At 50.1% G+C, this 25,982-nt stretch overlaps 1 protein-coding gene and 1 pseudogene across 4 annotated transcripts; both read left to right on the top strand.

Moving 5' to 3' along the window:
* The first annotated feature begins 226 nt into the window (after nt 1–226).
* On the top strand, nt 227–20,674 carry SEMA4A (semaphorin 4A). Of its 3 annotated transcripts, none has more exons than XM_082616549.1 (15): nt 227–271; nt 2,831–3,001; nt 5,180–5,340; nt 6,921–6,983; nt 7,244–7,342; nt 7,574–7,679; nt 8,501–8,617; nt 8,982–9,106; nt 9,268–9,440; nt 10,497–10,647; nt 15,944–16,124; nt 18,215–18,333; nt 18,443–18,600; nt 18,882–18,982; nt 19,369–20,674. In XM_082616549.1, exons 2-15 carry the CDS (start codon nt 2,860–2,862, stop codon nt 19,959–19,961), a joined length of 2,289 nt encoding a protein of 762 aa, XP_082472675.1. In that variant the 5' UTR covers nt 227–271; nt 2,831–2,859; the 3' UTR covers nt 19,962–20,674. The 3 variants fall into 3 exon arrangements, with proteins under 3 accessions (XP_082472675.1, XP_082472674.1, XP_082472676.1); XM_082616548.1 differs by having other exon boundaries at nt 236–420; XM_082616550.1 differs by lacking the exon at nt 7,244–7,342 and having other exon boundaries at nt 236–420.
* Nucleotides 20,675–23,041: 2,367 nt separating this feature from the next.
* LOC309800753 (large ribosomal subunit protein uL23-like) lies at nt 23,042–23,515 on the top strand (annotated as a pseudogene). Its single transcript has one exon. The product of its transcript is annotated as a large ribosomal subunit protein uL23-like (transcript).
* The last annotated feature ends 2,467 nt before the right edge of the window (nt 23,516–25,982 follow it).

Here is a 25,982-nt window from a genome sequence, read left to right on the forward strand (position 1 = left end):
AAAAAAAAAAAAAGCCTGATAATGCAGACTTCATATTCACTGGAGAGGCTGGGGAAAAGGAGACTTGTTGCCAGAAGAATTCCTGGGTCTCTGGAGAAGGAGGAACTCGGCTCAGGGCATTGAATCTAACACTTCCAGAGAGGTGGGAATAGGGCAAGGACTGGGAGGGTGGGGCTGGAACCTCCTCCCCCAAGCCCCACCCACCCTATCAGAGCTCCTCCCAGAGACCCAGAAAAGCCGATCTGTTCAAGCAGAGAGGCCCCAGAGCAGGGTAGGCTCCCACTCTGAGCTTGAGTTGGGGTCTGGGTGGGAGTTTCCCTTGATTCTGAGTGTCTACAAAATGTTCTCTGGGTGGCTTAGACCATGGCTTCTCCCAAGGATCTGGCAACAAGGCTCCATGAGAGTCTGGGGAAGTCTTAGGTAAGTCTTGATAGAAACAGTTGTCAGGAGGGGTTTGGCTGAGGCCAGCCCTCAGGGAAATTGAGGGAAAATGGGAGCAGAGGGAAAGGAAAGAAGGCTGAGCAGACTGATAAGGAATTCTTCTAAGGAGGAGCCTAGGCTGTCCCATCACCCTGTAGGCTTTGCTGTGGCAAGAGGGGCGGAAGTTACACTACAGGAAGGACTTCCTGACCATGAGGAATGTGCATTTAAGAAGGAGGTGGGGGGCTTCCCTGGTGGCGCAGTGGTTCAGAGTCCGCCTGCCGATGCGGGGGACGCGGGTTCGTGCCCCGGTCCGGGAGGATCCCTCATGCCGCGGAGCGGCTGGGCCCGTGAGCCATGGCCGCTGAGCCTGCGCGTCCGGAGCCTGTGCTCCGCAACGGGAGAGGCCACAGCGGTGAGAGGCCCGCGTACCGAAAAAAAAAAAAAAAAAAAAGGAGGTGGGTTATTTATCGGAGTCGGATTAGCCCTGGGGTGTCTGTGCTCTTTAACCAGCAGTCAGCTGGGCTCAGGCTGAGTGGGCAGGAAACTACCCACTTTATAGGTCATGAAGCCCTTGGTGCTAGATGCCTTATTAACCCTGCATTATGAGGTTCCCCCTGGAGCAGCCATCATCAGGCATTTGGGTGCCCCAGAAATATGTTCAAGCTCAGATGGGAAATTTTCTGCAAGAGACATCTTGCATTTCATGCAAGAGACATGGGTTCTGTGCCCCGGTCCGGGAAGATCCCACATGCTGCGGAGCGGCTGGGCCCGTGAGCCATGGCCGCTGAGCCTGCGTGTCTGGAGCCTGTGCTCCGCAGCGGGAGAGGCTACGGCAGTGAGAGGCCCGCGTACCGCAAAAAAAAAAAAAAAAAAAAAATTGAAGTATAGTTAATTTACAGTGTTGTATTAGTTTCAAGTGTACAGCAAAGTGATAGTTATACATATATATATATATATATACTTTTTCAGATTCTTTTCCATTATAGGTTATTACAAGATAATGAATATAGTTCCCTGTGCTATACAGTAGGTCCTTGTTGTTTGCAATTGTTTTATTTTTTAAAGACTATGGCCCAGTTGGAAGTGGGAGGTTTGAAAGTTTAGACCACTGCAGGGACTTCCCAGTAGGTAGGAGTAGAGAGACCCCACCTTGTGGGTAAGTGGAAAGAGGAATATGAAAGACGGTGTCATGTCTCTAGCTGGGAAGTCTTGAGCAAGAGGAGAAACCAATGCTAGTCTGGTTAGACTGGATGTGATGAGATAGAGGGACAAGGGAATGGCTGAAATGACCTAGAAACTTCCTGGCATTTTAAACTTTCTGGATAGATTGAAAGACAAAGGTGTGCCTCCTTTTAGTCCCCTCCCAATCCACCAACTTCCGCCCAAGCCAGGGATCTGTCACAACTCGAGAGGTGGAAATTCTGGTTTCCCATGCCCAGAGCTCCCAGTGCTGGCTTTGCTGCTATGGGTACCTGGAGAGCCACACGCCTGGCCCAGCCAGGCTGAGCCTCCCATCCCCTGCCTCTGGGGCCTGGGAAACCCCCTTCTTTATTCTCTTGGATGGCACCCATGCCCAAGAGTCTGGACACCTAGATTCTGCACTGTGTCTGGCTCAAGGGTGAGATGAGATGGGTGGCTGGGGGGTGCAGTCCCAGGGGAGGATTATGCAGAGGCCCAGGGAGATAGACAGCAGCAGCACAAGGACCAGGGAGAGAGGGGGCAGCTGCAGAGGCTGGGAGACAGCCAGCCACTCCCTGCCCTGGGCCACTTTCTGCACGATGCTGATGGCCAGCCCTCCAGGCTGGACTCCCATCTCCTCCCTGCAAAAAGAGGCTTGTAGACATGAGAGCCAGCGACCTAAGCCCAGTTGGGGAGAGATCAGAGCAGGCTGATTCAGACCTGGTCTGCTTGTTTGGGTCATCAGAGGGTAGGGCTGTGTACAAGGTTCTGGGTATCAACAGATCTGAAAGTGCCAGGAGAGTCAGGTCTGAAGAATCTATATTGTGAGTGCAGGAATCTGCTCCCCAGAAAGGTCCCTGCCAGGACCAGGCATTGGTCTGGGCTCTGGGCTATGGGAGGAGGGAAGGCAAAGAGGAAACATCAAGAAAGACTTCCCTGAGAGTAAGGTGAGAAAAGGCAAAGTGGGGCTATTGATGCAAAGAGATCAGAAGGGCAGGATGGGGAACAGCTGGACTCCTACCCAGAGGGGAGAGTGAGGCGGATGAGGCCTGTGGGATGATGGAAGTGAGACTCTCTAAGGGCACTCCGGAGAGGAAACTGGCCCTTCTCTCTAGCATCCCCCCCCCCACAATACACACTTCTGCTGCCTGGGGCTGTCTGATTGGTTCCCAGGGAGGATGTGGTAAAGACTGCTCACCCAGAGAGTGGCGGGTGCCTGTTTCCCCAGAGCCGTCTGGTGACAGCCTCTGGCTGAGCATGGCCCTTCCAGCCCTGGGCCTGGACTCCTGGAGCCTCCTGGGCCTTTTCCTCTTCCAGCTGCTTCTGCTGCTCCTGCCACCACCGACGACTGCACGGGGTGACGGGCAGGGGCCCACACCCAGGGTCAAGTACTATGCAGGTAAGTGTCTGATGATCAGGAAGTGTGGGGATGGCAACACCGGGCTGACTGAGAAAGGAGTGAATGATGAAACTCACCTGGGGCAGAGATTGAGGAAAGGGAAGTGAGGGGACCAGGGGGCCAGGGGCGTTGTGCCTTCTGGTTCTCCAGAGTTGGTGATTTTTCTTTCCCTCCTTAAATGTCACTGTTATCAAACTGGTCACCTCAAACCCGTAACTGCTTTCATGCCCTCAAGTGCCCCAAAGCCAAGACCCCTGCCAGAAGAGCATCTGTGGGCCTGGTGACCCAGGACACACCAGGACACACAACTGCACAGATGATGCTGGACCACGTCATGCGCAGTACTGTGGACACCAAGAATACAAGAACTCAGTGTGGCCTGGCTGGGATACGGACCCTGGGACCCATTAGGCACAGCCTGGCTGGTTTCTTACTGAGGCTGTGGTGACTGCTGGTCTTCTACCTCCAGGGAGAAGATTCAGGAAGGAACATGGGCCCTGTAGGAGTTGTAGGGGCAGTCTCCTGGGCACAGCTGTGTCTTTAGCATCTTTCTGGGGCAACGTGGTAAAGGAAATGCATGTTGCCCGTTGATGGAGGGGCCTCCTCTGTGTTGGGTGCTGGGATTACAACATAAACAGGACTCAGCCCCTGCCCTCAAAGTGCTGATGGTCCCAAGGGGGAGGCAGATGAACAGACAAGCACACTTTGGGGCGGTCAGTTCAGTGACAGAGGGGTGCATACAGTTCTGGGGAGGCTGGCCTCTCCAGCACCTTGCCACACGTTTCCCCAGCTCCTCCTCTTGGTTGGTCCTAAGAGTCTCTGAGCCTCCAAAGGTAACAATTAGCTAGTCAGTCCTCTAACTAATGCAAAAGTACAAATGTGCTCATGAGAGAGGATTTCAGAAGCTCCTCCCCACTTGCTGATATGCCAGGGGACCAGGCACACACACCCCACCTCTGCCACACCACGGTGATGGCTAGACCTCAGGGAACCTCCCACAACCAGCTGGAATCCCATGCCCAGGTGACATCTAGGCGCTTGCAGGAAACTTTGAAGAAAAACATTTCCTTTCTGTTCAGCCTATGGCAGTGATTCTTGTGGTGGAAATTTCCTGCAATAGAGGCGGGGAGGAAAGTGGGGCTGGTGAGTGGGACCCCTACAACCCACAGCTACTCTTGACACATAGTCCTATCTACATCTAGCTTTCCTGTCTGTGGCCGCCAACACCTTCCTGTTGTCTATCTGCCTTCTGCTCTCCCCACGGGTGAGGACCAACGTGTCCTCCCCCCCACCACAGCCCCCAGGCCTGGAAGAGCATCCATTGTGCCTCACTTTATTTCCTGTCCCTTTGTCTGTCTCTTGGGTACGGGCCACCCTCCCCTAGCCCCAGTCTGTCATTACCCTGTCTCTGGCTGCCTTTCCTCTCTACTATAAGCTCAACACACAAAGCTCCTATGGCTGCCAGCAGGGTGGGACGAAGCTGGGAGCTGCTGATGAAGAGTGGGTCCAGTTGCCAAGGTCTGGGGAGCACACTCTGCCAGCCCTTTTCTTCCCCTGATTTTATCTCAGAAATCAGCTGCTTGCCCACTGACTTTTTTTTTTTTTAACTTTTTTTTTTTTTTTTTTTTTTGCGGTACGCGGGCCTCTCACTGTTGTGCCCTCTGCCCTCTCCCGTTGCGGAGCACAGGCTCCGGACGCGCAGGCTCAGCGGCCATGGCTCACGGGCCCAGCTGCTCCGTGGCATGTGGGATCTTCCTGGACTGGGGCACAAACCCATGTCCCCTGCATCGACAGGCGGACTCTCAACCACGGTGCCACCAGGGAAGCCCTAAACATTTTTTTTTTATTAATTAATTAATTTATTTTTTGGCTGTGTTGGGTCTTCGTTTCTGTGCGAGGGCTTTCTCTAGTTGCGGCAAGTGGGGGCCACTCTTCATCGCCGTGCGCAGGCCTCTCACTATCGCGGCCTCTCTTGTTGCAGAGCACAGGCTCCAGATGTGCAGGCTCAGTAGTTGTGGCTCACGGGCCTAGTTGCTCCGTGGCATGTGGGATCTTCCTGGACCAGGGCTTGAACCCGTGTCCCCTGCATTGGCAGGCAGATTCTCAACCACTGCGCCACCAGGGAAGCCCTGCCCACTGACTTCTCATCACTGTCTCCTTCTCACCACCTCTCAACAGGGGATGGACGCAGAGCTCTTAGCTTCTTCCACCAGAAGGGCCTCCAGGATTTTGACACTCTGCTCCTGAGTGGTGATGGAGACACTCTCTATGTGGGGGCTCGAGAGGCCATTCTGGCTTTGAATATCCAGGATCCAGGGGTACCAAGGCTGAAGAACATGGTGAGAGGCCAGGGGAAGGGCGTGGGCTGGGAGTGAGGAGGGGACCAATGGCTGCCCTGTGCTTGGGCTGCTTACGCATGAATAACCACCCAATTTGCTGTTACCTATAATCAGCAACAATCAGCAATTCTTTTTTAAAAAATATTTATTTATTTTATTTTTTGGCTGCGTTGGGTCTTCGTTACAGCGTGCGGGCTTCTCTCTAGTTGTGGCCCGCGGGCTCCAGAGTGCGTGGGCTCTGTAGTTGTGGCATGCGGGCTCTCTGGTTGTGGCTCGCTTAGTAGTTGTGGTGTGCAGGCTTAGTTGCCCTGTGGCATGTGGGGTCTTAGTTCCCTGACCAGGGATTGAACCTGCGTCCCTGCATTGGAAGGCGGAATCTTAACCACTGGACCACCAGGGAAGTCCCCAACAATCAGCAATTCTTCGTATAGACATATATATATGATTGATATAACAGACAAGAAACACTATAGTGGCCTCACTATTCATTGGTACCATGAATACTGGTTGAATACTATTAATTACTAAAGTGGCTGATATGGAAATCATTGACATATGAGAGAAACATTGACTCAAATTATATCAATAATATGATATCCACCCACTGGTAGAAATCACTGAAGCTTCTGTGTTAAATTACAGCCACCCTACTCATGGGAACAACGTGAGGGAGAATGGGAGAGGGAAGGAAAAAAGGGAGGGAGGGAGCTAGCAATTACTGAGCATCTCCACGGTTTGTTTTTCTCAATGTGTGGTCTGTGGGCCACCTGCACACATGGGATGCCAATTAAAAATACAGATTCTGGGCTTCCCTGGTGGCACAGTGGTTAAGAATCTGCCTGCCAATGCAGGAGACACAGGTTTGAGCCCTGGGCCGGGAAGATCCCACATGCCGCGGAGCAACTAAGCCTGTGTGCCACAACTACTGAGCCTGTGTTCTAGAGCTTGCGAGCCACGACTACTGAAGCCCGTGTGCCTAGAGCCCGTGCTCTGCAACAAGAGAAGCCACCGCAATGAGCAGCCTGTGCACCGCAAGGAAGAGTAGCCCCCGCTCGCCGCAACTAGAGAGAGCCCACATGCAGCAACGAAGACCCAACACAGCCAAAAATAATAAATAAATAAATAAATATAATTTTTAAAAAATACAGATTCTCTGAGATGTGAGGAACTGACATTTTAAACAATTTCCCCAGGAAATGTAGTGGGGTTTTTTTTTGCCAACTTCTGCTTTTATACCATGCATGGCATTAGGTGCTTTACATATGCTACCTAGTTGTGCCCTCCAGAAGCCTGTGCAGTTGACCAAGATCACTCAACCAGTAAGTGGCTGAGTCTAGATTCAAACTCAGGTCTGATTCCATAGGCCATGTTCTACCATGGAGCTGTGTCTTAATGAATAACAGTATCATCAGAGTAATAGCCAGGGTCACAAAGTGAGGTTATTATAGCCCACTAGCATGTAAACTAACCACTATGCCTGCTGGTGATTTCACATCAGAGCCAAGGGGGGGATGGTAGGTCAGAGCTAGAGCTGAAGACCTCATTCCCTTTATCTCCCCTTTCCCAATGCCCCACTTCAGATACCCTGGCCAGCCAGTGACCGAAAAAAGAGTGAATGTGCCTTTAAGAAGAAGAGCAATGAGGTAAGTAGAGGTGGAGATACTGGGGCTCTGGTAGAGAACCCTGGTGTCCCTAGACCATCACTGGATGATCTCAGGTTGGGCAGGCAGCAGAGGATGCTTGTTTGCATGATAATTGCCTGCATCATGTTCTATAAAGACAGACAGGGACTGCCTCAGCATTGCCCAGCCCTTCTCCCTACTAGGGAGTGAAGGAGCAGCCTCTGGGGGCCCAGGAGTTTGGGGCAAGTGCCCTGGAGGCCTGAATTCTCTATCTCCCTCAGACACAGTGTTTCAACTTTATTCGTGTCCTGGTCTCCTTCAATGCCACCCATCTCTACGCCTGTGGCACCTTCGCCTTCAGCCCTGCTTGTACCTTCATTGTGAGTTATCTGGCACCAGCTCTCAGGCCCCAAGCATCCCTCCTCACGTCTACTCCCAGCTCATCCTCTGCAGCTCTGGAAAACTCTGGTTTTCCAGACGCAGGACCCTTGTGAGCTTCCTGGCCCCAGAGCAATTTTCCTCTACATCCCCTCCCCTTCCTCCCTCACGCCCCTCCTTTCCCAGACATGAGACTCTGGCGTTCTGGCCCCCCAGCCACTCCCCCTCTCTAGGAACTCCAAGATTCCAACCTGTTGCCCATCTCGGAGGACAAGGTTGTAGAGGGGAAAGGCCAAAGCCCCTTCGACCCCGCCCATAAGCACACGGCTGTCCTGGCAGGTGAGTATGAGGTTCCCTGGTCCATCCCAGCAACTGCTTTTCCTGGTCACTTTGTGACATATGGAATCTGACAATTTCCTGAAAAGCAGGGGACAGAGGGAGGAGAAGCCAGGAGCCACGGAACACAAAATCAGAGGGAGAATCAGGTACCCCGAACACCAGCTACTGCTGAAACTGCCACAAAGGAGGTGGAGCAAAATGGATATGGAGAGAGGCACAGAGACGGGAGGGTCCAGGAAGGGTCTCAGGCAGGGAAGAGGCCTGAGGTTCAGTCATTTGTTCAACAAGTATGCTCTGTATGAATGCCCCCTCTGGTGTGCCAGGCATTGTGCTAGGAACTGTAGGGATTACAAAGAAGAAATCATGGTGCTGTGCCCTCCCAGACACAAACCATTACAGGCTTCCCACCCTGGCTTCCTGAAGGCGGTGGACTTTGACTGAGAGGGACCTTGAAAGATAGGTAGATGGGCAGGGAAGGTGTTCCATGAAGAAAAGGGTAGGACTTAAGGTTCGGAAACAAAATGAAGCCGTCTTCGGGCAACAATGAGTGATTCTAACTGGCAAGTGGTTTAGCTGGGCATGGGAGGGAGGAGCCAGAGAAAAGTGCCAAAACACTGGGGGCCATAAGGTTGGCCATTCCCTGTGGGCACAAGGACCTAAGAACGGTGCTCAGTGGGGGGCTGTGAGCTGGGCTTTGGGATTCCATAGGAAGGTATAGAACACCTGAAGGAGGCCAGAGACTGATATGAATGCTGACAGGTCTGAGGAGGGCAGGGGCAACCCTCCAACTGATGAGGTCTCCCCTCCTCTCCCCACACTAGATGGGATGCTCTATTCCGGCACCATGAACAACTTCCTGGGCAGTGAGCCCATCCTGATGCGCACACTGGGATCCCAGCCCGTCCTCAAGACGGACAATTTCCTCCGCTGGCTGCAACGTAAGGACCTGAGCCCCATCCAGCACAGGTCTGGCCCCCTTCCCCAAGTCCCGGAGACCTGGCACTGTGAACTGCTGTTAATTTACTCAACTCTCGTTTGTTGAGGCATACAGTGTGCAAGGCATTGGCGGTACTGCAGGGAAGAAGACAAAGCTCCCGTCCTCTTGAAATTTTCATCTTACATAAATAATGAAAGAAGTACCAGTCGCTCCCCGCCCCCACCCCCCACCCATGGCTACGTCTCGACCAGCTGTGGGACCCGAGAGGTCATGTCTCCTGTCCTCCAGAGCCAAGGGTTTTCACAAAGGGGAGGCCAGGGCATCCAGGTGCTCCATCTCTTAGCCCATCTGCCCCGCCCCTGCAGAGGACGCCTCCTTCGTGGCAGCCATCCCTTCGACCCACGTCGTCTACTTCTTCTTCGAGGAGACAGCCAGCGAGTTTGAGTTCTTCGAGAAGCTCCACACATCCCGGGTGGCCAGAGTCTGCAAGGTCTGCAACCTGGGCGGGAGGCGGGCCTGGCTGTGGAGGAGCCAATGGGGAGATGGCAGAGGCGGGGCTGAGCGCTTAGGGACCAATGGGAGTGAGGGGTGGAGAAGAGGGCGAGGTCACGTGGGGCAGGGGGCGTCCCCTGACTCCTCCGGTGCCCCTAGAACGACGTGGGCGGCGAAAAGCTGCTGCAGAAGAAGTGGACCACCTTCTTGAAGGCCCAGCTACTCTGCGCCCAGCCGGGGCAGCTGCCCTTCAACGTCATCCGTCACGCTGTCCTGCTGGCAGACAATTCCTCCACCGATCCCTATGTCTACGCTGTCTTCACCTCTCAGTGGTGAGCAGCCAGGCGGGAACGTGGCGGCTGGAAGCGGGATTACGGGTCAGCACCCCTGTTGCCCTGGCCCGCCAGGGAGGATAGGAACTGATGTGAGCCGAGCACATACTCCACACTTCACATACGAAGGCATTTGATCGTCACCGTCTCCCAGGAATTTGACTCATGCCCTTAATGTAGATGGGAAAAATAAAGCTCAGAAAGGTTCTTACTAGTTTATATCCTGCCTGGTTCCAAAAAGGATAGGAGGCAGCTTACAAAAGGCAAACATTAAAATAAAATAAAATCCATGAGGAAATGGAAATAAAAAGAGAATAAGAGAACCCAGGGATCCGATCAGCACATAACACATGTGCTTTACAAACGTGCGTTACGAATGTGCAGTCCTGGGATGTCGGCACAAATTTAGCTCTGAGCTTCCTAATGGTCAGAGCAAAGAGTGAAACACCACCAGCGACATAAGATAAAAATGCAGTCATTGCTTGGAGGCTGAGAAAGTTTAACTTACTTGCTGTGGTCTGGTATCTGCTGACAATATGTCAGGTATCAAAGATACCTGTTGTAAGCAGGGTCTGGTATCTATGGCATCCAGAACTGAGAATATTGTGTATGGCACAGGTTAAAGAGAACAAGAGAGACCTTTTGTCTCCACAGACCAAGGCTGAAGGAATAAAAATAGTTGTAGTTAGGCTCTGGTTGTTTATCTGAGGACCAGGAATACATGGGATCCCCAAGGAGGAACACTTCATCTGGAGCCTGTTGGGCAGCTGGTTATGCTGCCCCTCCCATAGGGGCCCAGTCTGGGCAGGCCAGGCAGGAGACACCCCAGGGCATGAGCCCCATTTAATTCTCATTAAAGATAATCACACCTCGGATCCTAAGATGGGCTAGAGTCTGGGGCTCTCCTAGCCCTTATCACCACAGCTGGGGGCTGACCCAGCCCTTCATCCTCCTGCCCTTCTGGGGTTTCTCACCAAGGGTGGGCCAGGGCTGGAAAGGGAGCTTCCTGGTATAGCAGAGGAGGTTACAGACAACGTCCCCTCTGGCTTTCTCCAGGCAGGTTGGTGGGACCAGGAGCTCTGCTGTCTGTGCTTTCTCACTCAAGGGCATCAAGCATGTCTTTGAGGGGAAGTATAAGGAATTGAACAAAGAGACTTCACGCTGGACTACTTACGGGTTCCCTGATATCAGTCCTCGGCCAGGCAGCGTGAGTACTACCCATCCCACTGAGCAAACCCTGCCTCCCCAGACACATAATATGCATGTCAAAGTACCTATCACAGCATAATAAATGCTCAATAAATGCTAGTGTTCCCCGCACCCCCAGGTCCTGTCTGCTCAGATATTCACCCATTCTGGCTGCCCACATTCCACATGTGTCCAACCCCATCCTAAACACAGAGCAGCACCTCTTCACCTCAGCTGAGTGCACCCCAAATACCTGGGTACATCACTAAGGAAACAAGGGAGCACGGGCTGTGCCAAGGACTGTCTTGGGCATCTTCACCTGCATTTCTTATTTGTTTTTTGATCAGAGTGTATATGTACAGCATTTAAACAATCATTCAGATTTACATGGTTGGTTACAAAAAACAGCCCTGTTTCCTATCCTCAGCACTTTTTCCTCTCTAGAGACAACCACCTTCAACTCTTTTAGCTGATTCTTTTGATATTTATCTCTAAATCTTGAAATACTTTTCTTGCTACTTCTTGATGTTTCAGTGTCAGGCAGTGTCTATTGAATTCTCATTCTGGATGGTGAGGATTTAACCATGTCCCCTACCCGCACTCAGCGATGTGCTGGAACTGGCTTGCAGCAACTATCAAGAACCCTTTGTGCATCTCTTTACAAATCCGAGTTCAGTGACAATACATTGATAGCTTGAAATCAGCCATGGTGGGAATAATACATCATGGAAATCAGCAAACACTTCAAATCAGAGGTCTCCCCGCTTGTCGTTCCCCAGAGCTGCCTTATCAACACACCACTGCACCCACCCCTCATCTCATTACTATTGTTTTATAGTAATTTTGGTTAGATCAATATTTATATTATGATTCATTATTCACAACTGAGCCAGGTAGTAAGCCATGATTATTTTTCCTTTTTGCATAATTTAAAAATTTTCCCTGGGGTTAGTAATTATCTTGATTATTATTATTATTATTTGCTTTGTTTTCTAAGCTCTTATCTTTAATTCAACCCCAAACTCTTCCTCAGTTATCTGAATCTCTTTTAAAAACAGATCCATTAGGTATTCTAAGAGTTTCGTCTTCCCAGAGATCCTTCCTATCTGCTGCAGTCTGTACTACATCTACATCTTAACTACATCCGGGACACAGCTGCCATCCTGGAATCTCGCTTCCTCATCATTCTGGGCATTCCCTTTGCCTCTTCCTTGCGACAATCTGGTGTTTCTTGCATCCCACAACTTCCTCTCTTTTCTTTTTTTTCACTATCTCATTTTAGTGGAGATTCCCGGAAAGGGATACATGGCAGGTAAATTTTTTTGAGACCTTGAATGTCTGAATATGTCTTTATTCTACATTCACATTTGATAGTTTGCCTAGGTGTATCTAATTCGAGACTAGAAATATTTTTCCTTCCAAACTTTGAAGGCTTCCTCTATTATCTTCTAGCTACCAGTGCTGCTGTTGAGAAGTCTAAAGCTATTCTGATCCCCAACTCTTTGAATGTCACCTGTTTTTTTTCTCACTGGAATCTTGTAGTACCTTTTTTGTGTCGCTGGTTGTTTTGAAATTTCATGATTGTGCCTTGATGATATCTGTTTGTTCATTGTCTGGACATTCAATTTTCCCCTTAAGCCTGGAATTTTAGTTCTTTCAGTTCTAAGAAGTTTTCTTGAACTATTTCCTCCTGTTCCCTTTTCATTCAACAAATATTTTTTGAGGCCACCTGTCACTGTTGTAGGCACTGGGGATATAGCAGTGAACAAAACAGACAAAAGTCTCTTTCCTCATGGAGCTGACATTCTAATGTCAGAATGTTTTTTCACTTCTTTCTGGACCTCCTGGACTAGTCCTCTACCTTTTAAAATCCTTTAAAAGATTTTTTCCATGTCTTTGGTTTTGTTCTACTTTCTGAGAGAGTATCTCAATTTTATCTTCTGATCCTTCTATCAGATTTTTAATTTCTGCTATCAGATATTTAATTTACTAGATTTTTTGAGCTTTGAATGTCTTTTATAAACATGTTCCATTATAGAGAATTTTAAATATATAAAAAGTGGACAGAATAGTGTAATGGACCTCCGTACACCCATCAGCCAGCTTCAACTCATAGCCAATCAAACTGTTTCATCTATACCCCACCCACTTCTCCTCTTATTATTTTGAAACACATTCTGGTTATTGTATCATTTCATCCATATTAGTTTTCTATGGCTGCCGTAACAAATTACCACAAACGTGGTGGTGTGAAACAACAGAAGTTTATTCTTTCACAGTTCTGGAGGCCAGGTGTTTGAAATCAAAGTGTCAGCAGTGTTGGTTCCTTCTGGAGGCTCTGAGGGAAAATCTATTCTATGCCTCGCTCTAAGCTTCTAGTTGGCTGCTGGAAACCCTTGGTGTTCCTTGGCTTGTAGGCACATCACTCCAATCTCTGCCTCTGTCATCACTTTGCCTTATCTCTGTATGTCTCCTCCACTTCTCTTATACAGACACTTGTCATTGGATTTAGAGCCCATTGTAATCCAGAATGAGTCATCTTTTTTTTTTAATATATTTTATTTATTTATTTATTTATTTATTTGGCTGCGTTGGGTCTTAGTTGCTGAATGCGGGATCTTTCATTGCGTTGCACGGGCTTCTCTCTAGTTGTGGCGTGCAGGTTTTCTCTTCTCTAGTGTGGCGCACAGGCCCCAGGGCGTGTGGGCTCCGTAGTTGTGGCACGCGGGCTTAGCTGCCCCACGGCATGTGGGAACCTAGTTCCCCGACCAGGGATCGAACCCACGTCCCTTGCATTAGAAGGTGGATTCTTTACCACTGGACCACTAGGAAAGTCCTCAGAATGAGTCATCTTGAGATTTTTAATTATGTATACAAAAACCCTTTCTGCAAATAAAGTCACATTCACAGGTTTTAGATGGACATGTCTTTTGGGGGGCTACCATTCATCCCATTACCTCATCCATAAATATTTTAGTATGTATCTCCAAAGGATAAGGGCTTTGAAAACAACAACAACATAGCCATAGTACCATTATCACACCAAAAAATTAATAATAGTCCCTTAATCTAATATGCATTTAGTGTTCAAATTTCTAATAGTCTCACAGATATCATAAGGGTTTTTAAAAAATATTATTTGTTTATTGGAATCAAAATCCAAATAAGATCTGTAAATTTGGATTGGTTGTTCTTTTCAGTCTCTTTTAGTCTGTATGTTCGCTTTCTAACTTCTTTTTTTCTCTTGCAATTTATTTGTTATGTAGAATTTTCCACAGTCTGGATCTTGATTTTGCATCTCTGTGATGGAGTTTAAGTATTTTCTGTAAATTGGTTGGTGTTTGGATCTAGAGATGTAATCAGATTAAAGTTTGATTTTCGGGAACAAAACTACGTCATAGTGGTAGTGTGGTCTTCTTTCAGGAAGTATGTAATCTCTGGCCACACTCTTTGAAATAAGAACTCCTCTTTTGTAGCATTATGTTCTTGTTTCATGGGTATACTATCTTCATACTTATCTCTCTTAAGATAGTAATGATACTTTGCTGTGGTTTTCTTTTCTCTGAATCATTTCTGTTTCCTCTTAGGTTTTTGTTTATTCATTTTTTCCATTTCCTTGTTTTGATCTCTTTCATGTTCATGGTTTCACTCACATATCTGGTAATCCTTGGCTATCTACTCATATTTAAGAGGGAGGGGACCATGAAGCTGTTTGGAAACTCTGCACCCTGGGCATGACTTGGCAACTTGAGCTCCGTGATAGCTCCCCTGAGGATGGTCTGGCTGGACTGCTTTGTTGGGGACCTTCAATGTCAATATCTTTAAGTCTTTCCTCTTGGACCTCTAGTCAGTTTTCCTGGAGTAGATTCTTCCAGTCTTCTGCCTGGAGGGAGATGATCTGGCTCCTGGTGTCTGGGAGCCATGGGGAAAGAGGGCTGGGTGAAGGTACTGTGTCTACTTGGATTTAATCCCCTGCTTTCATGGTGGTGTCACCCATCTCTACTGTACTCCATTCAGAGTCCCTCTGTCTTACCCTCTCCAGAGAATAAACCTCCAGTTTGGGGCAAGGGTATGGAAGGGACAGTCACTCAGTGGCATGGAGCTGGGAGGAAACCTGCCTACTTCTTAAAGAGACTTTCAAATAATCTTCTTTATTCAGCCCCTCCTTTACCCCATTTCCAGAGGTGACTGGGGCCACTAATCCATGAACTTCAGGAATTCTGCCTTATAAATCAGATAGTTTGAGGTTATCCCTGGGCTGGCTTAAGAAGATTCTTTTATCCTGCTAAGTCTTTTCCTATTTGTTCATTTGCTTTCCAGCTTCCAAAATGTGGCTGCTTTTGCCTCCTCTCCTGTTCTCCCCATCCCTGTAGGTCTGTGTCTTTAAAAAAAAAAAATCCCTTTGGGAGGAAGTGAGAGTAAGTGCATATGCTCATTCTGGCATCAAAATGAAATACAGATGTTATTACATCACTTTACAGATGAGGAAGTTGCAACTCATAGAGGCGGGGTAACTTGTCTGAGGACATATCTTGTAGGTGACAGAGCTGGGGCTGGTGCTAAGACAGTGCTCTTGGAAACGGAGGACAAGAATCGTGACCAAAGATCAGGACACAGGTGTCCCAAAGCCACAGTATGCTGGTGTTGGCAGGGCCTTTCGAGAACAGCTGGTCCAACCCCCTCATTTTATGAGTAAGAAAAAGAAGGCCCAGAATGGAGAAGGGACTCTCCCAGAGTCACGCATCAAATTCATGCCACACCATGATGAGAAACACTCCCTATTCACCACCCCTTTCTGTGACATCATTCATTCAATTACTGACTCAGCGAACATTTATTGGGCACCAACTGTGTGCCAGGTCCTGTGTTAAGCCTGGGCTTACAGACATGAGTTCAAGGTGGTCCTTGTCTGCAAGGGACCCTCACTCTACTTCCTGCTGGTGGCCAGGCATCCTTGGTGAAGGTGATGATGGAGGAAAATAATGACAGCTAATGTTTATGAAATACTTACTTTATGCCAAACACTGTTCTAATTACTTTTCATGTATTGGTGCATTGCATCCTCACAGCAAGCCTGTGATGTATTGGTAATAGGCCCATTACACTGTTAAGGAACCACAGGCACGCTGAATTCAGAGGCTGGAATTCAAAGCCAGGCAGTTCCTGAGTCCAGCTTTAATCCCCATCCTGAAATGAGGACTGCCAAGAGGAAAGGAGGCAAAGGATATTAGCCAAGAGGGAGGGAGGGAGGGAAGAGGCAGTGGGTGAGTTGAAGGAAGGAGAAAGCTGACCTGATCTGCCTCCTTCCCCTTCAGTGCTCGGAGGGCCCCTCCTCTGATAAAGCCTTGACCTTCATGAAGGACCATTTCCTGATGGATGAGCCGGTGGTGGGGACACCCCTGCTGGTGAAGTCTGGTGTGGAGTACACACGGCTTGCGGTGGAGACAGCCCAGGGCATCGACAGGAATAGCCATCTGGTCATGTACCTGGGTACCAGTGAGTAAAGGGCTGAAGGCCACCCCTCAGGGGACCAGAGCAGGGACTGCAACTCGGGCTGAGGAGGGAAACCTTTGAGTTCATTCACTCAGGCATTCATTCAACAAATGTTTTCTGAGCACCTACTTTGTGCCTGGCACCCTGCTAGGCTCTGAAAATACAGTGGGAGAACAAAACAGTCCTGTCCCTACCTTCTCTGAGCTTTCAGTCTGGTGGGGGAGAGAAACATGGAGGGCTTTGGTGACCTTAGCAAGAACTGTTTATCTTATGGGGAAGACATGCTATAGAGAGGTGAAGAGTGAGGGAGGATAGAGGGGGAGCTGGAAACAGCGAGAGTAGAGATCACAGATCACGCATCCGGAAGCTTGGCTGTGAAGGGGAAGAGGGGAAGGGGAGGTAACTGGAGGAGGGCGTGGGATCCAGCCAGCAATCTTTTTAAAGATGGGAAAGAGCGTCAGGATCCAGTAGAGAGGGAGATGGCGAAGGGATGGGCAGGTGAGGGGCTAAATGGCAGGTTAAATTGCAGAGGCAGCAGGAAGCCTGGTTCTAGAACCAGGTGGAGGGACTGGTCGTGAGTGGGGGAGGTACAGACCTCTGCTGGGATGGGAGTGAAGGAGTAGAAGGGGGGATAAAACTGAAAGGGGGAATGTATAGACTTGTGGGGGAAATGGGCAAGAAGTAGAGGGAGCTCTTTTGTGAAGGCTCTTGTGTTTTCTACGAAGTAGGAGGACACAAGGTCATGAGCGGGGGAGGGGCGGGGGGAGACTGAGGAGTAGAAAAGGTGGGAGGTTTGAGGAGAGAGGAATAGATTCAAATATTCATCGTAGAAAGAAGGAGCGGCTTCACTAGTGGTGCAGTGGTTAACAATCCACCTGCCGATGTAGGGGACACGGGTTCGATCCCTGGTCCACGAAGATCCCATGTGCCACGGAGCAACTAAGCCCGTGCACCACAGCTACTGAGCCTGCACTCTAGAGCCCGCGAGCCGCAACTACTGAGCCCGTGCTCCTAGAGCCCATGCTCTGCAACAAGAGAAGCCACCACAATAAGAAGCCCACACACCACAATGAAGAGTAGCCCCCGCTTGCTGCAACTAGAGAAAGCCTGCGCGCAGCAACGAAGACCCAACGCAGCCAAAAATAAATAAATTTATTTTAAAATAAAGAGAGGGCTTCCCTGGTGGCGCAGTGGTTGAGAGTCTGCCTGCCGATGCAGGGGACACGGGTTCGTGCCGCGGTCCGGGAGGATCCCACATGCCGTGGAGCGGCTGGGCCCGTGAGCCATGGCCGCTGATCCTGCGCGTCCGGAGCCTGTGCTCTGCAACGGGAGAGGGCACAACAGTGAGAGGCCCGTGTACCGCAAAAAAAAAAAAAAAAAGAGAGAGAGAAAAAAGGAGAGACAGTCTGCGGGGGAGATGGGGAAGATTGCCAAGCATATATTGAGGGCCTGGCTGAGGTGGATGACCTTGAGCTTTAGTGGAAGAAACCCATCAGGTTCATTCATTCTTTTAGGACATCAGCTGTGCATATATTGGGTATACAATAGAGAACAAAACAGACAAAAATCTAGCTCCTTTTTGGAGTACATGGGGACAGACAATAAACATACTGAAGAGTCAATTACTTGGTACATTATGAGATTAGAAAATAAATAGAGCAGGTTGTGGTCAGGAATGCCGGTTGGGGTGGTAGTAATGTTTAAAAGGGTGGTCAGGGTAGAACTCACTGAAGTGCCTTTGAGCAGAGACACTTGATGGAGGTGAGGGAGTCTGGTGATGTGATTTTCTACAGAAGTGCTCATCAGTCCACTGCCCCATGTCCATGGAGAAAGGGGACGGTTGGGTTCCTCCAGGCATGGAGTTTTATCAGGCAGTTGCAAAGGAAGGACCGAGAGGCAAGGGATTTCCAGCCATTTACAAGCAAGCTCCATCTCCGTGGCATAGAGGGAAACGGTCTGACAGATCTTTGTCCAGTGCATACTTCAGAAGGAACTTTCTGACAGCTGGGGAAGCCATCTGGAGTCAGAGAGGGAGCACGAGAGGGGTGTGTAGATGGGGTCAGACAATTTCAGCTCTCTCTGTCTCTTCACAGGCACAGGGTCCCTCCACAAGGCTGTGGTGAGTGGGGACAACAACACTTATCTGGTGGAGGAGATCCAGCTGTTCCCTGACCCTGAGCCTGTTCGCAACCTGCAGCTGGCCCCCACCCAGGTGGGAAGGGGCCTGACCCTCAGATGGCCTTCTAGTGGGGCAGGCCTTGGGTGCTGGGTCCTTCCTAGGTGTGGCGAGGATGCCCTGACACTCTCCATCTCTCTTCCAGGGCGCAGTGTTTGCAGGCTTCTCAGGAGGCATCTGGAGGGTTCCCCGAGCCAACTGTAGTGTCTATGAGAGCTGTGTGGACTGTGTCCTTGCCCGGGACCCTCACTGTGCCTGGGACCCAGAGTCCCAAATCTGCCGCCTCCTGCCCACCCCCATCCCGTGAGTGCCAGTTACCCAGCTTATGGTCTTCCTCTTTCCAGGTGCTACTAACACATTCCCTTCAAGATTCCCCCGGCCTGTGGGGGGCTCCTTCAGGGATGGAGTTTCATCAGGCAGTTCTGAGCTGCTCCAGCCCACTCTGGGCTTCTCTTCCCCTCCTCTCTGTTCTACCTAGTCTCCCAGACCCACCTTCTTCCCCCCTGCACTTCGCTCTCTTGCTCCCTCCTCCTCCCACTCTTGGCTGTTTCAAGGGATAATTTTTGCTTTCCCTGCCTTCTCAGGAAGTCCTGGAAGCAGGACATGGAGCGTGGGAACCCAGAGTGGGCATGTGCCAATGGCCCCGTGGGCAGGAGTGGAAGACCTCGGAGCCGCCCCCAAATCAGTGAGTGTGGGACCAGGGGAGGTACAAAGGCTCGGGAGGACTTCTGGGAGGGGGTGGGCATTTCTGCCTCAGTTTCTCCCCCAGCACCTGCCTGGCTTGAGACCTGAATACCCAGAGTTGGAATGGATTGGGATGTAGGCTGTAGGGAAGAGGGATAGGAATTCTAAGCTGGGATTCAGGATTGGGGTTACTTCTGGTGTCAGAGTTGGAGTCAGATGGACTGGGGAGGTTAGTATGGGGCCCAGACTGGAGATAGGAAAGGGGTCAGAGTTGAGCTTAGGAGTTGAAATAGAAGTTGGAGGTGGGAGTTGGGGCGCATATGTCGGGTAGAGACTCCCTCCTGCCTGCTCTCTCCTTAACCTTTGGCCCCTTTCCCTTACCTACAGTTAAAGAAGTCCTGGCTGTCCCCAACTCTATCCTGGAGCTCCCCTGCCCCCACCTCTCAGCTCTGGCCTCTTACCGCTGGAGTCACGGCGCAGCAGCGATCCCGGACATCTCTTCCACAGTCTACCGTGGCTCCCTCTTGCTGCTATTGCGAGATGGGGTGGGGGGTCTCTATCAGTGCTGGGCCACTGAGAATGACTTCTCATACCCTGTGGTCTCCTACTGGGTGGACAGTCAGGACCAACCCCTGGCCCTGGATCCTGAACTGGCGGGCATTCCCCGGGAACGCATGGAGGCCCCGCTGACCAGAGTCGGTGGTGGGGCTGCCCTGGCTGCCCCGCGGTCCTACTGGCCCCACTTCCTCACCGTCACTGTACTCCTTGCCTTAGTGCTTTCAGGAGCCCTCATCTTCCTCCTCGCCTCCCCTTTGGGGTCACTCCGAGCCCGGGGCAAGGTCCAAGGCTGTGGGACCCTGCCCCTCGGGGAGAAGGCCCTATTGAGCAGGGAGCAGTGCCTCCAATCCCCCAAGGAATGCAGGACCTCTGCCAGTGATGTGGACACTGACAACAACCTCCAGGGCACTGAGGTGGCTTAAACTCTGGGTACAAGCTGGAGCTGTCGGGTAGGGCAGAGTGCCTGGCCGTGCTGGCTGGGGGTACCGGGAGCAGTGCAGCCCTGACTAGGGTGGGAGTAGCACAAAAGACCACCTTCCTCCCACAAGAGGACCTTCTCTGCCACTCTGTGCCACCCATAGCACTCAGCGGGGCTGGGCACAGCGGCCTGACTCCCCTATGGGACTCCCTTCTGCCAAGCACGTGGCCTCTCTAATGAGGGGCTGCCCCAGACCTGGACCTAGGCTATGATAGGAGGACCTAGAGAGGATCCTTCAGTTCTGGCCATTCCAGGACCTTCCAGAAACATACTGCTACAGGAGACCCTAAAACACCAAACACCTAAGCAACTGTAAGATAGCACACCACACCTGGAGACTCCACTCTAAAAGCAGCTGCCACCTTGGACACCAACACTCCCCTCTCCCAAGGCTCTCCAGGACTCTGCAGGGAGCTGCTCCCTTCCTGCTCCCCTTATCAACTCAACCAGGGAGGTCTTTCCTGAAGTCTCACCTCCTTCCATCTTGTTTCAGTTGGGGCAGATTTAACCCCTTCTGGCCTGGCTAGAACACAGGGGTGATCTGAGCCTTGTTCACTCCTTTTCCCTGGACCCCTTTCCTCTCCCCTCTCCTTTGTTTTGGGATTCAAAAACCACTTGTCACAGACAGTTTATTTTTTATTAAAAAGACAAAGCTTATGACTGGTGCTGTTTTTGTCTGAGCAGAGCACTCCAGCCGAGGACCGTGGGAGGTAAGGGGAGCAGGCAGTCCGAGGACATTAGTAGGTTTGTAGAGTGATTGTTCTCTCCAACTCCAAACCACCTTTTTTGCCCTGCCAGCTGCCTCCCAGCCCCCAGCCAGCCCCACAGCCCTTTCTTCCACTCCAGGCACTGCTAGAGAGTGCCTGCAACTCTGCCTTTGGGGCCAACACACGTCTGTGTGTCTGCTGGCCAGGCAGCACCTCATCCATCACGGACTCCGTGCCGCAGCCCCACAGTTGCTGTCCCCAGCTGTCCCACACTTCTCTTGACTCCTCCTCAGCCCCCCTTTCCCACTGCAAGCTGTTGGTTTCAACTCTTGGTGGATTGAATTTATAGCAAGACTGTGCAGTCACCCCCATCCTGGCCACATCCTTCCCAATATCTGACAAACACTCTGTCCACACCCCCTTATCACCTTCCCCCTCTCCCTCCTGTCACGAAGGCACATGTCCCTCCTCCAACGAAGGCTAACAGGTGCGTTTGCCCCTTGCGCTGTGCCAAGACCCCCTGCATCGCCCTCCCCACTTTCTTACTCCCTCATCGTTAACCTCCCTTCTTCCACCCACAAGTGTGTTAGGTGCTCTCTGTACCGAAAAAGAAAACAAAGCAATAATCCTTCCCACAGCTCCACCCTTTCAGTCTACCCCCTCCACCCTCACTAACTCTTTCTTTCCTGTTACCACCAATCACCAGGCAGGGTCCGTTCTTGCTGCCCCCCACCTCACCCCACCCCCACTTTCGCCCTCACCCTCTTTAATGCCCTGTGGTCTGTCTGGCTTTTCCCCCACCTCTCTGCTCAGATGACTCTCCACGATTTCTCAGAAGCTCCCCACTGGCCTTGACCTCTGCGCAGTCTTTACACCTTGGCCACACTATTCTTCTTACAACTCTCTTCTACTATGGCTTTTTCTTCAAAAAAAAAAAAAAGTTTTTTTAAAAAAATTTTCAATTGTGGTAAAAAGCATATGGTGATATAAAATTTATCCCCTTAACCATACAGTTTATGCATACAGTTCAGTATGTTAACTATATTCACATCGTTGTATAACAGATCTCTAGAACTTTTTCATCTTGCGAACCTGAAAGTTGATGTCCATCAAACACCATTCCTCCTCCTCCCAACCCCTGGCAACTTTCTGTCTATTAGTCTGACTACTTTAGGTGCCTCATATAATCATAGTATTTGGCCTTTTGTGACTAGCTTATTTCACTTACCATACTGTCCTCAAGGTTCATCCATGTTGCTGTATATGACAGGATTTTCTTCCTTTTTTGAGGCTGATTAATATTCCATCGTATCTATAGACTACAGTTTCTTTATCCATTTGTTTGCTGATGGACATTTGGGTGGTTTTCACTTCTTCACCATTGTGAATAATGCTACAATGAACATGGGTGTGCAAATATCTCAAGTTCCTGTCTGCTAGGGCTCCTTTATTGGCGTTATTTGGCTTCTCTTGGTATTTCTCCCCTTCCGGTTCCTTTTCTTCCTCCCATTACTCAATGCACTTTTACCCTGAGGCCTGGCTTTCACTGTTCCAAGCACCCTTTCCAGACCTTCTCTCTTGTGGCTCGCCATGACCTCTAGGCCAACGGCTGTGGGGTGGAGGAAAGGGAATGAGGCCAGGGTTGAGCTCCTGGGGCCTTCGTCTGCTGTTAATAGACTTGGACAGCTCTTCCTGTCTGCACCTCAATTTATTCACCTCTCAGAGGGAAGGGATGCACAGGAAACTTCCTGCTTTAAGCATTATGGATCCCTCATTGTCAAATACATAGCTCCAGGGCTTCCCTGGTGGCGCAGTGGTTGCTAGTCTGCCTGCTGATGCAGGGGACACGGGTTCGTGCCCCGGTCCAGGAAGATCCCACATGCCGTGGAGAGGCTGGGCCCGTGAGCCATGGCCGCTGAGCCTGCGCTCCGCAACGGGAGAGGCCACAACAGTGAGAGGCCCGTGTAACGCAAAACAAACAAACAAACAAATACATAGCTCCAGAGCTGAGCTTTCTCCTGTCCTCCAGCCAGTTCAAGTACAAGCCTGCTGGACATCTTTATCCAGGTGACCCAAAGGCTCCCAGAACACCTTTTCTCTGTTTTCCTTCTCAGCCTCCCACCAACATCACTCTGGAATGTACTCTTTCCTCATCTCCCTCTAAGGTATAATTTAGAGGCTATCTCCTCCGTGCCATCTTCCCAGCCTGCCCCAGTCCTGGATGATTAGTCTTCTCTAAGATTTCCCCCGCACTCACTGTCTACATCATTCATGAGGTACTTAGACCCAACCATAAGAATGTAAAACACAGCTTTTCAGGAAGATGGTGTTGAAGGCCAAGAAGGAAGCCCTTGCCCCTCCCAAAGCTGAAGCCAAAGCAAAGTCTTTAAAGGCCAAGAAAGCAGTGTTGAAAGGCGTCCACAGCCACAAAAAAAGAATGTCTGATGTAATCTACCTTCCAACAGCCCAAAACACTGAGGCTCAGGAGGCATCCCAAATATCCTCAGAAGAGCGCCTTTCAGAGAAACAAGCTTGACCATTATGCCATCATCAAGCACCTAGTCAGTCATGAAGAAGACTGAAGACAACAACACATTGGTGTTCAATATGGATGTCAAAGCCAACAAATACCAGATTAAACAGGCTGTGAAGAAGCTCTATGACATTGATGTGGCCAAGGTCAACACCCTGATCAGGCCTGATGGAGAGAAAAAGGCATATGTTCGACTGGTTCCTGACTATGATGCTTTGGATGTTGCCAACAAAATTGGGATCATCTAAACTGAGTCCAGCTGGCTAATTCTAAATATAAAAGTTTTCAGTATATATAAAAGAAAGAATGTAAAACACAGAAGGGGATGGCACATGCAGTTACCCCTGCTGGACTCTCAGCACCCTGGGGGCAGGAGGTATCTCAACCCCATCTCCACAGCCTAAAGCGTGAGGCACTATGCTCTAGTGAGAGGAGGCACCTGGCAAATGCTTACTGTTTTTTTTTTCTTTTTTTTTGCGGTACGTGGGCCTCTCACTGCCACGGCCTCTCCCGTCACGGAGCACAGGCTCCAGACGCGCAGGCCCAGCGGCCATGGCTCACGGGCCTAGCCGCTCCGCGGCATGTGGGATCCTCCCGGACCGGGGCACAAACCCGTGTCCCCTGCATCAGCAGGCGGACTCTCAACCACTGTGCCACCAGGGAAGCCCATGCTTACTGTTTATGAGAGCAAAACCTTGGTCAGTCTCATCCTACCTGACTTCTCTGCAGCCTTTGACACTGGTGACAATTTCTTCTTGTAACACTTATGCTTTGGTCTCTGGCTGCTGTGCTCTTGCTTACCTTCCTAACTCTCTGGCCACTGCTCCTCAGGTCTTTTAAGCACTTCTCTTTTCTTATTTCCCTTGAAAATTCCCCTTGGACAATATCTTCCATGCCTATTGCTTCCACTCTCACCTCTCAACCAAGGATGCCCATTTATTCATTCAGCAAACATGCACAAAGTACTTGCTATGGTTCAGAATCTGGCCTAGGGACTTCCCCGGTGGTCCAGTGGTTGGGACTCTGTGCTTCCACTGCATGGGGCTCAGGTTTGATTCCTGGTCAGGGAACTAAGATCCTGCGTGCCAGTGCAGCATGCCCACCCCCGTCCCGACCAAAAATAAAAAAGAATCTGGCCTAGACAGCTGGGGAGAAACCTGAATCAGACCTGCTTCCTACCCTCACAATCTGGCAGTAGGGACGGACTAGCAACAGTCAGAGCCCAGGGTGGGGTGGGGAAGAGGTATCGTGGGGGACAGAGTACTGCAAGCTCAGGCTTCCTGTCTCCCCCTCTAGCTACTGGTTACAGCCACCTGGATACACCACAAACATCTCTAATGCAACGTGTCCCCAGCTGAATTTATCAACCCTTTCAAACCTACTTGCCCTCCCTTGTTCCCTATGCTAGTTAAGCACACTGTGGTGGAGAAGCTTGAGACCTCTTCTCTTTCAGCCCCTCCACATTTAGTGGACCACCAGTCTCATCTCCTCTTCCTCCTCTCTCTTCCTGGAATTCTTCAGCACCTCTCCATTCCCAAAGGCCCGGATCACTGACCATGACGGCCAGAGCTGACTCCTGACCAGCCTCTGCCACCTTCTCCTGCTCCCGTCCTGCATTCCACTCTCTGATAAAGGGTAGTTTACTTAAAAAAAAAAAAAAACCTGCTTAAAACTCCAAAAGGCTTTTCATTAAATCCAGAATTAAAAAAATGAAAACCCCTTGGTATGGCATGGCTTGCCTCCAGCTCCTCCATCCACATCTATGCACTACTTGTAAATCCTGAGCCCCTCTATACAGCCTTCTGGAAAGCTTTACTGAGTGCCTAGCACTATTCCAGGCCTTGGTGACACAGAGATGAATAGACATTCTGCGTAGAGGAGCCAACAGTGAGGTTCTTTGGGCATGCTGTGTCTCCCTTCTAGAACAGCATCTTCTCTGTGTGTTCTTCTCTACCCTGCCATGCAGAGTTAGTGACCTATGCACACTTCAGTATAACCGTTTTCATACAGTGCTGCTTTTTCATTGTGTTTCTGTGAGCCTGGCATATGGTAAACACTCTCTCAGTGCTGAAATCCATTCATTTATTCAACAAATATTTACTGAACACCTACTATGTGACAGGCACTGTTGGGTGCTGAGGGCAGATCAGTGAACAAAACAGACACTATTCTTGCCATCACAGAGCCTACATTCTAGTGTAGGAGAGAGATAAATAAGTAAAATAAATAGGGTACTTTATAAACAACTTTTTTTGTTTTTTTGGCTGTGCGGCTTGCAGGATCTTCCCCAGCTGGGCCACAGCTGTGAAAGCCCAGAATCCTAACCACTAGGCAGCCAGGGAACTTCTGATAGGGTACTTTATTTTATTTTTTTAAAAATATTTATTTATTTGGCTGCATTGGGTTTTAGTTGCAGCATGTGGGATCTTTGTGGCGGCATGTGGGCTCTTCATTGCGGCATACGGGCTCTCTAGTTGTGGCACGCTGGCTCAGTAGTTGCAGCACGTGGGCTTAGTTGCCCCATGGCATGTGAGATCTTAGTTCCCCGACCAGGGATCGAACCCACGTCCCCTGCATTGGAAGATGGATTCTTAACCATTGGACCACCAAGGAAGTCCCCTGATAGAGTACTTTAAATGGAGATGTGCTATGGAGAAAAAAATTTGAGTTGGAGAAAGAAGGTTGAGAGTGGAAGGAGTGTCTACAAGTTTAAATAGGGGATTCA

The sequence above is a fragment of the Mesoplodon mirus genome (genome assembly GCF_964341445.2).
Source record: "Mesoplodon mirus genome assembly, chromosome: 3".
Lineage (NCBI taxonomy): Eukaryota > Metazoa > Chordata > Mammalia > Artiodactyla > Ziphiidae > Mesoplodon > Mesoplodon mirus.

What these genes read in the sequence shown, in the direction of transcription:
- SEMA4A (XM_082616549.1), top strand. Translation starts at nt 2,860, where the DNA reads ATGGCCCTTCCAGCCCTGGGCCTGGACTCCTGGAGCCTCCTGGGCCTT. An exon ending in TTAAGAAGAAGAGCAATGAG is followed by an intron (nt 6,984 to 7,243) that starts GTAAGTAGAGGT and finishes TATCTCCCTCAG; the next exon opens with ACACAGTGTTTCAACTTTAT. An exon ending in GCCCTGCTTGTACCTTCATT is followed by an intron (nt 7,343 to 7,573) that starts GTGAGTTATCTG and finishes CCCCCTCTCTAG; the next exon opens with GAACTCCAAGATTCCAACCT.